Below are 13,597 nucleotides of genomic sequence, written 5' to 3'. Positions count from 1 at the left end.
AACACTCCTACCAAATAGTCATCATTATATTATGTATTATATATTCTGAGTTTATGATTTGTAGAGTGCATATGTTTTAGACATTTCTCCATAGCCATTGAAGTAGCTCAAAGCTACATTCGGCTGTTTGATTTCAAGTGGCCATCAAGATGGCATCAAACCAGCCTGTATTATGTGACATAGCTAGAAACTGCATTTACATGTAGCATAATTGGAATCTCATAGCCACATAGTCAGCAGTTCAGAACTTTGTATATTCAATTTATTAATTTATTTTTAATTTGTTTTAGATATTTAGTTTATTTTATTTGTATATGAGTGTTTTGCCTACATGCATCAGAAGGTGTTCAGTCCCCTGTGACTGAGTTTGGGTGTCATTACTAGGAAGAGATACTGTCCTAGTTAGGGTTTACTGCTGTGAACAGACACCGTGACCAAGGCAACTCTTATAAGGATGACATTTAATTGGGGCTGGCTTACAGGTTCCAAGGTTCAGTCCTTTATCACCAAGGTGGGAACATGGCAGCATCCAGGCAGGCATGGTGCAGGCAGAACTGAGAGTTCTACATCTTCATCTGAAGGCTGGTAGCAGAATACTGACTTCCAGGCAGCTAGGATGAAGGCTTTACAGCCCACACCCCAGTGACACACCTACTCCAACAAGGCCACACCTTCTAATAGTGCCATTCCCTGAGCTGAGCATATAGAAACCATCATAGCTCCCTACCTTGATGATAAATGGACTAAATCTCTGAAACTGTAAGCAAGCCCCCAATTAAAAGCTTTTTATAAAAAAAAAACCAAAGAGAAAAAAATTAAAAAAAAAATAAAAAAGAGGAAAAAAAAAAAAAACCAAAGAGAGGCTGGTGAGATGGCTCAGTGGGTAAGAAGAGCACTGACTGCTTTTCTGAAGGTCCTGAGTTCGGATCCTAGCAACCACCCGTAATGAGATCTGATGCCCTCTTCTGGTGCATCTGAAGACAGCTACAGTGAATTATGCCATATGGAGCAGGGTCGGAGTGAGTGGGGCTGGAGAGAGAGCGGGGCAGGCAGAGGTCCTGAGTTCAATTCCCAGCAGCCACACAATGATGGCTCACAGCCATCTGTACAGCTACAGTGTACTCATACACATAAAATAAATAAAATAAATCTTTAAAAAAAAAAAAAAACCAAAGAGTTACCTTGGTCATGGTGCCTCTTCACAGCAATAGACAGTGACTAAGACAACAAAAGCATTTGAGGGATATTATATATCCAAACTTTTGTGCTATTTTAACTTAATCTCTAAAGCACCCACAGTTGACCTATATTCCCAGATTATTCCTCTGGAATTCCCCTTTCTTTGGTTTCTTTTCTTTTTCTTTGGCTGGAATGCTCTTTGCTTGTCTTTGCTCATAAAACCATGTGGCTAATCCGGTGCTCAGCTCAAACTTATTTTCTTAGATACTATCCTTTTTTTTGGGTGGGATGGGGGTAGTTGGTTTCCAGACAGGTTTTCTCTGTGTAGCCCTGGCTGTCCTGGAACTCACTCTGTAGACCAGGCTGGTCTCGAACTCAGAGACCCGCCTGCCTCTGCCTGTCGAGTGCTGGGATTAAAGGTGTGCGCTACCGCCTCCCAGCTGATGTCCCAGTATTTTAACCCCATCGCACACCACTTTCTATTTCTGGACTGTTTTTACTTACTACTTTAGGACAGAGAGAAGCAAAAATGTGATAATTACAGTTACTGTGTAACCCACCACACTGGTTGGCGTGTATTTTGATTTTGTTTGGAATGAGTAATCTAAATACCTGAGAAATTAAGAGGGTACATCAGAATACAAGGCTTCAGGGGCCAGAGGAGTTGAATATCAGTGTTACTTCTTTATTTAGTGTGAGGACAACCTGTGTAGTTGAAAAGGATTGCTTTCTAGCTGCCTGTCAAAAATGCTAGTTGAAAAATTTAGAATCACAGTCTGTCTTCCAAAGTGAGCATCTTCAACGTGCCAAGTGTTCAAAACAAACCGTATATTCAGGGAATCGGAGTTAATTAGACAAGGTCTCTCATTCTTGAATTGCCTTTTAAGTAGGTATGTGGCATGTGGAATCATCTATATTATAATTAGCACAAAAGGGACAACAAACATGAAATCTAAACTGTCAGTAGTGACTAACTCTCTGTTCCGGTGAGGGTAAGCACTACCTGAAAATCGATCACCTTCGCAGCCCACACGTAGAAGACGCTCCCCAGAACTTCTAAGGTTAATGCTGAGAGGAGGTGACCCGACTCCTGCAGGTAGCTGATTTGGCGGTGTGCCTTCAAGCGGGGACGCGCGTGCGCACCCGCGCCCGCTCGCGCGGACGCTCATTGGGCCCCCCCACGGGGCGGAGCCTCCGCTTGCCGATGCCCAATCACCTGTGGGCTCAGAGTGTAAGGCCCTGTGCTGGCCACGCCCATGGGCGGTGCTGGAGGGCGGGAGGGGCACTTTTAAGAGGCGGCGGCTGAGGACCCGCTCGATCAGGCGCGAGGGGCCGCCGGTGTGTCAAGTCCTCCGACCGCCTTAGGCGGTGTCCGCCGTGCGCGCCGCCCGCCCTCTAGCCCGCCTGCCCGCCCGCGGCTCCAGGGTCCTCGTCGCGGCCTCCCAGTCCGCGCGGCTGTCCCGGGCTCCGCGAGCTACCCGGGACCTTGCGCCCGCGAGCTTTCTTGGCGCCCGACGGGGCCGCCTCGGGCCATGGTGCCGTCCCAGGAGGAGCCCGCCGCCGAGAGGGAGACGAACGAGGCGCAGCCGCCTGGGCCCGCGCCCTCGGATGACGCTCCGCTGCCCGACCGGGGACCCTCGGATGTCTCCGACGTGGCCGCAGAGAAAGTGGAGGTGGAGCTGACGAGGTCAACGGGCAACGAGCCCCCCGTGCCCCCCGAGGGCGGCTGGGGCTGGGTGGTGATGCTGGCGGCCATGTGGTGCAACGGGTCGGTGTTTGGCATCCAGAACGCCTACGGGGTGCTCTTCGTGTCCATGCTGGACACCTTCAGGGCCAAGGACGATGACAACATGGCCTTCAAGACAGGTGGGACGTTGCGGCGGGCCGGGGGGGTGGGGGTGGGGGTGGGACAGGCGGCGTGGGAAACAGGAGCTCGGTGCGTCCTCTCGTGCTGGGAGGGTGTGAGCTGTGAGTCTGACCCATCTCACTTGCAGCCTGCAGCTTAGGGCTTCCCTCTGCCAGTTTGTGCATGGAACCCAAAGGCAAGCAAGTTGGAGAGAGAGTTTTACCTGCCTGAGGCTTTCGACTCCTCCTTTCTGCAGAGTGGGCTCCAAGAATCCATAGTACTTTCCTCTGAATGGTGGGAAGTAAACTGAACTTTCCAGCACCAACAGCACGGCGTTACCATTTTTACAGTCTGTTTTGTGGCCGCCACGGTGGCGTGGTTATCTGCCTGCGGCGCTGCAGAAGGATAGGTGTGTTTGGGTGGAGGCAACGCAGCCCAGCGCGGGAGATTGGCAAAATGAAAAAGTGGATCCCAAGGTCACAGGGAGTCCCAAAGGCAGCCCATTAAAAGTGGTAGTCGGTTGTCTCTGCACGCTCTACTATATTTAGACCACATAGGAGGCAGCCACGTGGGATGCTAAGAGGAAGATAAGGGGTTGGACTTTCTGTTATGTTGACGTTTTTTACCTTGTGGAAGAAAATAAAATGCAAAAAGTGCAGACTCTGAATTTTTGTCAAATGCTTCCCGACTGAACATGCAAAAGTCAAGTCCAGGACCGGCTTCCTAACATCTCCCCCACTATTTCATCTCATGCTGCAGGGCAGATGTTGTCAGCTCTGTTTGGGGTGAGAAAATGGAAAGTCGGGGAAATGAAGTGTCTTAGTGAGGAACAGAGTAAAGATAGAGCACATCACCTGACTTGGAGATTGAGTGATTCCCATAGCTAAATCGGGCTGCCACTGCCTTTTGGGAAACTTCATATGATCAATAATTTGTGTGTTTCTTTCCCAGCTGTGTGTCTTTCTGCCTGGCCTTGAACTCAAGATCCTCTTGGCTCAGTTGGGATTTTATAAGAACATTCTGCATACTGGGCAATAGTCTTCTAAAACAACAGCAGGGTCTCACTATGTAATTCTGGCTGACCTAGAACTCATAATGTAAGCTGCCCTCAAACTCACAGAGATCTACTTGCTTCGCAAGTGATGGGATTAGAGTCATGTACTACCATAGCCAGCCGCCCCCCTCCCTTTCACACACACACACACACACACCTTTGTTTTTTAGAGTGTGTATTGCTTAGATTTTTGGTGCACACATAAAATAAACAGGATTGTAATTATAAATTGGAAGGTTAAGGTGGTGTGGAGGAGAAAATTCCCTTTCTCTTTCATTCATTTCTCCCTTCAGTGCTAGGGATGGAACCCAGGGTTTGGGCATGCTGCTCAAGGGCTGCACCAGTTCTCTACATTTAAGGTGATTTCTCATCATATGAATATATTGTAATGTATTGTACTTTATGCACTCCTTCTGTAGCAGGCCTAAATTTAGGTTGCATTCCAAAACTTCTGCATTAAGTATTATTGTCCACTCTTTCATGTGAATAATGGTGTATCATATGAATTTCTGTTCCTCAAGTGGCTGTTGAACTTGCTGTGTTGGGCAGATCAAAGGGTTAGGCACCGATTGTTAGTATTAACTGAAAGAAGGTAAGCCTTGTGTACCACAGCAGGGCGGGTGTGAAGACCCAGTAGTAAACAGAAATCATTCCGCACATGTCCTGATGCTTCCTAGTCTCAGTCCTTTATGAATCCTGTTTCCATCTTTTGGCGGTTCCATGAGACAGGCTTCCTTTGCAGACATGGAAATCCATGAATTTCAGCTGTGAGCAAGATTCAGTCTCAGGTTTGTCTGACTTAGGAATTAGTTTTTTTTGGGGGGGGGGGTTGAGTTTTTCAAGACAGGGTTTCTCTGTGTAGCTCTGGCTGTCCTGAAACTACTCTGTAGACCAGGCTGGCCTTGAACTCAGAAATCTACCTGCCTCTGCCTCCCAAGTGCTGGGAATAAAGGAGTACACCACTGCCTGGCAGGAATTAGGTTTTTAACTGCCCTGACTAGATAATGTTTGGCAAATCTGATTATTTTGTGTTTATCCATTGCTTCTGGGGCTAAACATCTGAAAGGCTATGGATTTAGCTCAGTTGGTGGAGAAGTGCTTCCACACTGTGTAGTCTAGCACTCCTTAAAGCCATGGTGGCATGTGCCTGCTGTCCCAGTACTCTGCAGGAGCTCAAGGTCACATGACCTTTCTCTTTGAAGCAAATTTGAGGTGTCCATAGTCTATAAGAGATCCTGTCCAAAATTTTTTTTTTTCTTTGCAACTAGTAAACAATGACCATGAGTTCAAGGCCAGGCTGAGCAGAAATTATTGATTTTATTGTCTTATCAAAAGATTATTGAAATGTAGAGACTTCCATAGAAAAATCTACTTTTCGTTTTTATTTTTTTGAGACAAGGTTTCTATGTGTAGTGTAGTCCTGGCTGTTCTGGAACTCACTTTGTAGACCAGGCTGGTCTCAAACTCAGAGATCCACCTGCTTCTGCCTCAGGTGCTGGGAATAAAGGTGTGCGCCACCACCAAAAGCTGAGAAGTCAACTTTTTTTTTTTAAAGATTTATTTATTTATTATAGTAAATACACTGTAGCTGTCTTCAGACACACCAGAAGAGGGAGTCAGATCTCATTATGGGTGGTTGTGAGCCACCATGTGGTTGCTGGGATTTGAACTCATAACCTTCCGAAGAGCAGTCAGTGCTCTTCCCCGCTGAGCCATCTCACCAGCCCGAGAAGTCAACTTTTAAAATGGCATTTATGCAAAATTCTGGTTAGAGCGGACCGTGCATGGCAGCTCAGCTCTTCCTGGTAGTGCTAAAAGGAGATTTCCTTGGTGCTCCTCTCCTTAAGAGTAACTTGTTTATTCATTTGTTTTTTTGAGATGGTCTCTGCCCCCGCCTCCAGAATGCCCACATTAATTTTCACATAATGTATGGTATATTTCAGAATTCTCATGAAAGGGCTAGATTTATCGGTAGTAAAGGGCTAAATTTAAGTGCTGGGGCTGGAGAGATGGCTCAGTGGTTAAGAGCACTGGCTGCTCTTCCAGAGGTCCTGAGTTCAATTCCCCGCAACCACATGGTAGCTCACAACCATCTGTAATGTTTGAAGACAGCTACAATGTATTCATACACATAAAGTAAATAAATAAATAAATCTTTAAATAGTAAATGCTGAGATTTACTCCCACTGAAGTCTAAGTGAGTTCCACTCGTGTTTGGTTCTCCCCTGCCAGTCTATCTCCCTGCCCCCTCTCTTTCTTTCCAGACAGGGTCTCACTTTGAAGTCTTGGTTAGCTTAAAGTCACTATGTAGGCCAGGCTGTCTTTGTCTCAGAGTTCTGGTATTAAAAGTATGTACCACCATGTACCACCATGTTTACTGTTTGGAACTGGTGGCAGGAAGAAGCAATGCCAGCCATTCCAGAGAAGGAACCCTCCCCTGAGACGTTTGCACTCTAAAGATCCTCAATCCTGTTCTGAAAGTCTGAGATTCCTAGGGAATTTAAGCAGGTGGTGGGAACTGGGAGAGAACTGACAGCCTTCCTTTCTGGTTATAAAGTCTCTGTGAGACTGAGGCTCTGGGCTGGGCATGCTAGTAGCACTCCAGATTGGTGAGTAGAGTCACTAAGGCATACAGAGGGTGCCAGGCTCCGCCACGGGCCCATGTGCTGCTGACACAGCAGTGTCACAAGTCCAGGCAGTTAGGAGTGAGAGAGCTTGGGCTGTGCTTTTCACGTCAGTTTTACCTGTTCCCAGGCACATGCTTTTGCCTGAGTGGAAGGCAATCAGAGTCTTTGGGAAAGAAAATGGGCACCACAGTTAACTGGAGCATTGATTTCTGCTAGAATCCATACATTTGTTTCAACTTCCTGGAAGACCATGGAACTGCTAAGTCTGGAGTTCTCTGTCTCCTCATGCAGCGCCATGGCAGTCTTGGGGCTCATGCAAGGGTGTCAATCTTACCTGCTGTTTTCTTCTTGTGAATGCGTGTGTGTACGTGTACATGTATGTACATGTCCATGTTTGTGTGTGAGGTGTGCCCATGCCATGGTGTGTCTGTGGAGGTTAGAGGACAGTGTTGCATGCTGGGTCTCACTTTCAGCTTTTACACAGGTTCTGGTGATCTGAATTTAGGTGCTCAGCCTGAGCACCACATGCTTTTGCCCACAGAGCTATTTCTCAGGGTCCCAAATATGCTCCTTAATGGCCTTTCCTGAAAGTGGAGATCTGTGTTTAAGACTGGGAAACACCACCCATTATACTTCTCTCCAGACTATTTAAAATGCAAGTTAACATTAGGGTTTTTTGGGGGCTTTATTTTTATTTTTTGTTTTACTTTTTAAATCAACTGTTAAAAAGGTGTGGAAAGAGAGGCTCTCTGTCTACGAGCTTTACTATTCCACCACTTTCCCTTTGTGGTAAAGATATGCTCTTTAGACAGTTCTAGCACTGAGCAGGAATTGGGTAACATTTAGAGGTGGGAGCATGTCGCGCAACCATCACCTCATTACCCTCGGTAGCCGCTGAAGCTTCAAGCCAAGTTTAGATCCCAAGTTTTCACAGTTATCTTTATGTTGATATCTACCACAGAGTCTAGCCCTTCCCTTTAAACATCACTGAATTGAACTGGCAGTGTACAGATTACCCAGAGCAAAGCACAATTATTTGGTTATAGTTGCATGTGACACGGAAGCCTTCAGACTGCCATCTAAAATTAACTGGTTCATTTCTAGTCATAGGATTGATGAAGCTTAGTAACTGTGTTGGTCAACAAATACTAGTGAAGAAGGGTCGGGTAGCTAGCGGTCTAACAGCAGGAGACTGAAGGGAGACCTACAGGGACTGTCTGGCCAGGTCCTTCTCCATTCATCAGTTGCAGTGTTAGGGATTAGACAACATAGATCCAAGAATATTCCTCTACAGAGAGCTCTTACACAGAACCTGTGTAGTGTGTAGTGGGGTATTAGAGGATTATATTTTAGCTTTTATGGCTGGCTTTGAGGAAAAGGGCTTTAATTATTATTACCCACCTTGGAACTGGAGGGAGAGAATTCACGTTGGAACAGTTTGCCTCAATGGAAAGTGAGTGAGAGACAGCGAGGGAAGAGAGGATCAGAGAGTAACTGCTTTTTAGCTAGGTTTGGGCTAGTTTTCTAAGCCCTAGAACAACAATTTTGTGTTACACCTAAATTACTGGAGATTTAGACTGTCAAAGTCTTTGGCTCTGGAAGTCAGAGTTAATCCTGTTGCCTTTATCCTCAAGAGGTTTAGTTGGCAAGGAAAGCTGCCAATACGACCAACCATGCTGCTGTCTTAATGAAGTAAGTAATAACCGCTTTGTCGAGATGATTACAATAATAGAGAGACCTGGCTCATGTTCCTATCCTCTATTACTGTAATAGCAGCACACGATTCCTACTTCCATTGGAGGTAGGAAAGCTAAGAAGGCTCACTTGTGCCAATAACTCATCTGAACCACTGGCTAGTAAGTCAGCAGAGCACAAAAGCCATTCACAGAATTGGAAAATGCAGGATGAGTGTGGGGCTGGGCCTGAGAGTGTCCGCCTGGAATCCTGGTGCTTGGGAGGTAGAGCCAAAGGTCAGTTCAAGGTCAGCTGGGCTACATAGCAAGTCACCACAGTAAAAGACAAACATGCTCCAGTCACGGTCGCTTCCTTCCCTTTCCTTCTATTTTAACTGCCAAGTCAGCACAACTAAAGATGCATCAGACTTATGTCAGGACAAGTTCTGAGATATCTTTTAGAATAAATTGTAGGTTAAGAGCACTGACTGCTCTCCCAGAGGTCCTGAGTTCAATTCCCAGCAAATACATGGTGGCTCACAACCATCTGTAATGGGATCTGATGCCCTCTTCTGGTGTGTCTGAAGACAGCTACAGTATACTTACATACATAGAATAAATTGTGTTCTGGGCTTTTGTGTTTGTACCTTTCGTGATGGAGATGAAATCTAGGGATGATATATATGCGTGTGTATATATGTGTGTGTGTGTGTGTGTGTGTGTGTGTGTGTGTGTATAGGTATAGATATAGATATAGATAGCTATATATGCATGCTAGGCAAAGGCTCTACCACTGCTTACAGTGCCATCTCTGAGCTGTATGATTTGCTGTATTTTTACATTTATCCTCATTAACCCATGGTCCAGTTTCTTGAGGCCAATTCTGTAGCTAGGTACTTGGCTTTTACTGCCTATCCAGGTGTTTAATATACTGCCTATCTAGGTGTTAAATAAACCCCGTGGCTCCAGTTAGTTTCTTGGGGCCATTATTTCTAAAGTTAAGATGAGTGTTTGTAATTTCTGGACAGTTCCATGGGTTCAGATGCACACTAAATGCTCAGCTAAAGTGAATTTGCCTTTTAGCCAGCCCAGGCCGCCTTTCCCCATCACCAGACACACCAGCCCCCTTGCGGACACATGTCTTCCCTGGATTCTCAGAGTACAGAGTGTGTTGGGTTCCTTAAGTCACATATACATGGTGTGATGCATATCCCAGAGATCATGTGGGCTCTGACATAATTAATGGTTAATCCGTAGTAGATATTATGGCATTAGTGGGAGGTGGGGAAAGTAGTAGGTCCTACGGAGGGTGTGGCCTTGAGGGTGATTGGTGACCTCGCCTTCCTCCATTCCTACTGTTTCCTGGCTGCTGTGATGTGAACTGCTGTGCTTTGTCAGCCTCCACCATGGGTTAACACCTCAGTACCACGAGCCCAAATAAATACTCCTTCATGAAAACCCAAAGTAACACACCCAGAATTCATACATTTCCCCCTTCTGTTTATATTGCATCCCACTTCTTAAATCCCCCCTGCTCCCCTTCGCCTTCACGTCCACCTGTATCTTTGTTTCAGGTCTTTATTACTTTGGGCCCCAGCCACCAGGCTCACATTATGGACTGTATATGTTTGGCTACTTCACTGCCATCAGTGGCCTATGTTACCTGCCCGAAAATACCAGGCTCCTAATACCTGAGGTCTGCAAGTCATGGCCCTTGTCTGACCTGACACTCTTCCTTCCCTTCCTCTCTTCCTCTCCTTCTTCTCTTCTTCCCTCCCTCCTCCTCCTCCTTCCTTCCCTCTCTCCCTCCTCTCTTCCTCTCTCCCTCTCTTCCTCCTTCCCTCCCTCCTCCCCTTTCTCTCTTCCTCCTTTCCCTCCTTCCCTCCTTCTTTTTCTCTCCTCCTCCCTCCCTCACTTCTCCCCTTCTTCTTTTCCTTCCTCCCTCCTTCCCTCCTTCCCTTTCTCTCTTCCTGATGTTTTTGAGGCAGAGTTTCTGAGTACTCCTGGCTGGCTTCACTGCATTGCCTTATTTTAAACTTTCACTTATTTTGAGACAGGATCTTGTGGTATTGTCCAGGCTGATCTCAAACTCCTGGTCTAATGGTGCTTCTGCCTCGGTTTCTCTCATATTTGAACTATACACACGTATCTCTTATTTTTTTGGATTAGCCTTATGTGTCAGTTTGCGGAGGTTAGGGTTGGGCAGCATGCTAGCAGGGTTCTCATCTACCAAGTTGAACTTAGGAGTATCTTTTTAACTAGGGACATACTTTTGCATGAAGGAGAAGGGGAGGGGAAGACAATTCCACCTCAAGTCATGATAGTTCAGTCAGAAAACTGACTTCATATTCAAATTAAACAAATCTCAACAAAAACAAACTAAGCCCCAAACATAGCTGGAAAAGTCAGCTCAGCCAAGCTCCAGGCACCTGCCTCGCCTGGCGCCGCCCATGCCTCGCCTGGCGCCGCCCACGCAGGAACTCTGGGTGATGTTTTGTTTGGCAGACGTCGGGGTGGCCATCTCTAGTACACCTGAGTATTCTGCAGACCTGCCCCACATAGGAAACTGGTAGAGGACAGGGGCACCGCAGACACTGCTGACTGTGTTGAATGTGCGTGGTTACACCGCGTCTTCAGTAACCGCAAAGATAGCTAACTCCTCGCCTTGCGTAGAGAAGCCAGAACTAGGGAACTGGAGTGGAGAAGTCTTTTCATTTCGCCATTGCAGGGGATATTTGTGAGCTACTGATTTGAAATACTGTATATGGACCAAAGCAGAGTTTCTGTCCAACTTCTGTATCCATTTACTAAACATAAAAATCTCACGGTCTTCAAAGTGGCTGTACTCACCATCACAGGGAGCGTCCCCTGAGTGCGCCCCTCGTCCCCTGAGTGCGCCCCTTGGCGCTCAGGAGCAAGAGCAGTGTCTCTGCATTACTTACCAGGCAAAGCTGTGAAAATAATTAGGGCTCTCATTCAGTTTTTAGTAATTACAAGCTTTTAATACTGAATATACTGTTTGTGCATCTCTGGAATTTTGATATATTCTTGCTGTAGTCTCCTGACTTGAGAATCACAAAGTGGAGTTTAAAGTTAATTGATGGGGCTGGGGCCTATCCCACAGTGTTTGCCCAGCTTGTGGGAGGTCCTAGCACTGGCTCCACCTCCAACACTCAGCAGCAGCAGCAGCAGCAGAATAGTAAAAGCTGTCAAGGCCTGCCTTAGCTAGTTAATCCAAGCAAAAGATAATTGGTTAAATTAATGTAAAAAGTCAGGGAAATGAATGGAGCCTGGTATTGTACACCCGCAACCCCAGTACAGAAGCACAAGCAGACTAGTTTGAGTTTGAGGCTAGCCTATCTATGTCGGAAATTCAGGATAGCCTGGTCTACATCACAAATTCAGGGCTCTATCATGAGATCCTGCCTCCTTTCCATCCCCCCCCTCCCCCCAGTTCAGGGAATACTGCTGCCTCCCTCCTATTCCCACCCACCAAAACCTTCAGGGCACTGTTCTACCCTGGTCACACGTCAGCTAGTATTCGCCTTCCCCCGCGGGTTAATTGCTTTGACAATCTTCTTCAGCAGTTCTGAAAGCTGAACATATATCTCTGTTGTATACATAGACGGAATCCAAACTCCAATTCTCTTACATTTTATAAAAATAGAAAACTAGGGGGTGAGGGATGAGAAGGCTCAGAGGTTAAGAGCACTCGTCATCTTGCAGAGGACCAGAATTGCTTCCCTCGCACCTACATGGCTGGCTGTTCACAACTGTCATAACTCCAGTCCCAGGGGACCTGTTCCCTTACCTGGCCTCTTCAGGCACCGCATGCACATGGTGCACAGACATAGACAAAACGCCCATACCCTTAAAAATAAGTTAGAAAAAGAGTAAAAATAGAAAACTATGGCAGAAGTGTGGCTTGGGACCATAAGCTCAGCATTCCAGAGACTGAGGCAGAAGTGCCACAAGTTTGAGGCCAACCTGGTTTACATAGTGAGATTCAGGCCAGCCAGGGTTACTTAGTGAAACTTTGTCTCTCAAAAGAAGAAAAGAAAAAAAGAAAACAAAGCCACACCTTAGTACCAAGTTTTCTATATAGATAAGTATAATACCGTGTTATGCCAGGCACAGGGCTTTTCTTCCTTCCTGCCAGGGCTTAAGCTCACTGCCTAGACTACAGTGAGCTTTTCTGGCACCTCTCTCCAGCTCTGAGCCTACCACTGAGCCAGGTGCCCACAGCCGAGCCAGGCGCCCACAGTCGAGCCAGGCGCCCACAGCCGAGCCAGGCGCCCACAGCCGAGCCAGGCGCCCACAGCCGAGCCAGGTGCCCATAGCCAAGCCAGGCGCCCACAGCCGAGCCAGGTGCCCATAGCCAAGCCAGGCGCCCATAGCCCCAGGCAACAGTTTTTAATAGAAAAAAGTTTTCATTTGGTTTATAATGTCTTATTTTTATTTTTTTAGTTTTTACTTCTCTTTAACTTCATGTGGGATCTCTAATGATAGCACCGGGACGGCTTCATGCTTGTCGGTGATTGGCTATTAGTGATAGTAATAGAAAACAGAGAATAGTAAAAGAAAAAGAAGCTGTTTTGTAGGAATGAATAAATGACAAGTATTATGTCTTATTTCTTTCTAGAGAATTGTTTGTTAAGAAATAGATTGGAACTGGTAATTTGATTTGCTTAGTTTTATAGCTTTGTTTTTTTAATAGTTTTATAGTATAGTTTGTTTTTTGAGGAAGGGTCTTTCAATTTAGATCTTACTGTCTTGAAACTCACTATGTAGATGAGGCTGGCCTTGAACTCTCAGAGATCCTCCTGCCCCTGCTTCCTGAGTTCTGGGATTAAAAGCATATGCCACCATACTGGGCCTTAGGGACCAATTTTAAATAAAAATCAGATTATTTGTCCATATTTTGATTTTGGATTAAAAAAGGATATTTAATGTCATATACATAATCATTTTCTTTTCTTTTTTTTTTTTTTTTAAAGATTTATTTATTTATTATATGTAAGTACACTATAGCTGTCTTCAAATGCACCAGAAGAGGGCATCAGATCTCATTACGGGTGGTTGTGAGCCACCATGTGGTTGCTGGGATTTGAACTCATGACCTTCCGAAGAGCAGTCAGTGTTCTTCCCCGCTGAGCCATCTCTCCAGCCCCATAATCATTTTCTTATTTGTTTGTTTGTTTTTAACCAGATTTTCATG

The 13,597-nt window shown here is 46.0% G+C and overlaps 1 protein-coding gene across 1 annotated transcript in view; it reads left to right on the top strand.

Annotated features, from left to right (window-relative positions):
- The first annotated feature begins 2,485 nt into the window (after positions 1-2,485).
- Slc16a10 (solute carrier family 16 member 10) overlaps positions 2,486-13,597 on the top strand; it is a 106,830-nt gene continuing 95,718 nt past the window's right edge. Inside the window, exon 1 of the mRNA XM_031346651.1 lies at positions 2,486-3,045. Coding sequence (XP_031202511.1) covers positions 2,712-3,045 — 334 coding nt within the window. The 5' untranslated portion in view covers positions 2,486-2,711. The remainder of the gene's footprint in view (positions 3,046-13,597) is intronic.

The sequence above is a fragment of the Mastomys coucha genome, unplaced genomic scaffold (assembly GCF_008632895.1).
Source record: "Mastomys coucha isolate ucsf_1 unplaced genomic scaffold, UCSF_Mcou_1 pScaffold3, whole genome shotgun sequence".
Classification (NCBI taxonomy): Eukaryota; Metazoa; Chordata; class Mammalia; order Rodentia; family Muridae; genus Mastomys; species Mastomys coucha.
The sequence above is the reverse complement of the archived record's forward strand: the minus strand, read 5'-3'. Positions and strand labels throughout refer to the sequence as shown.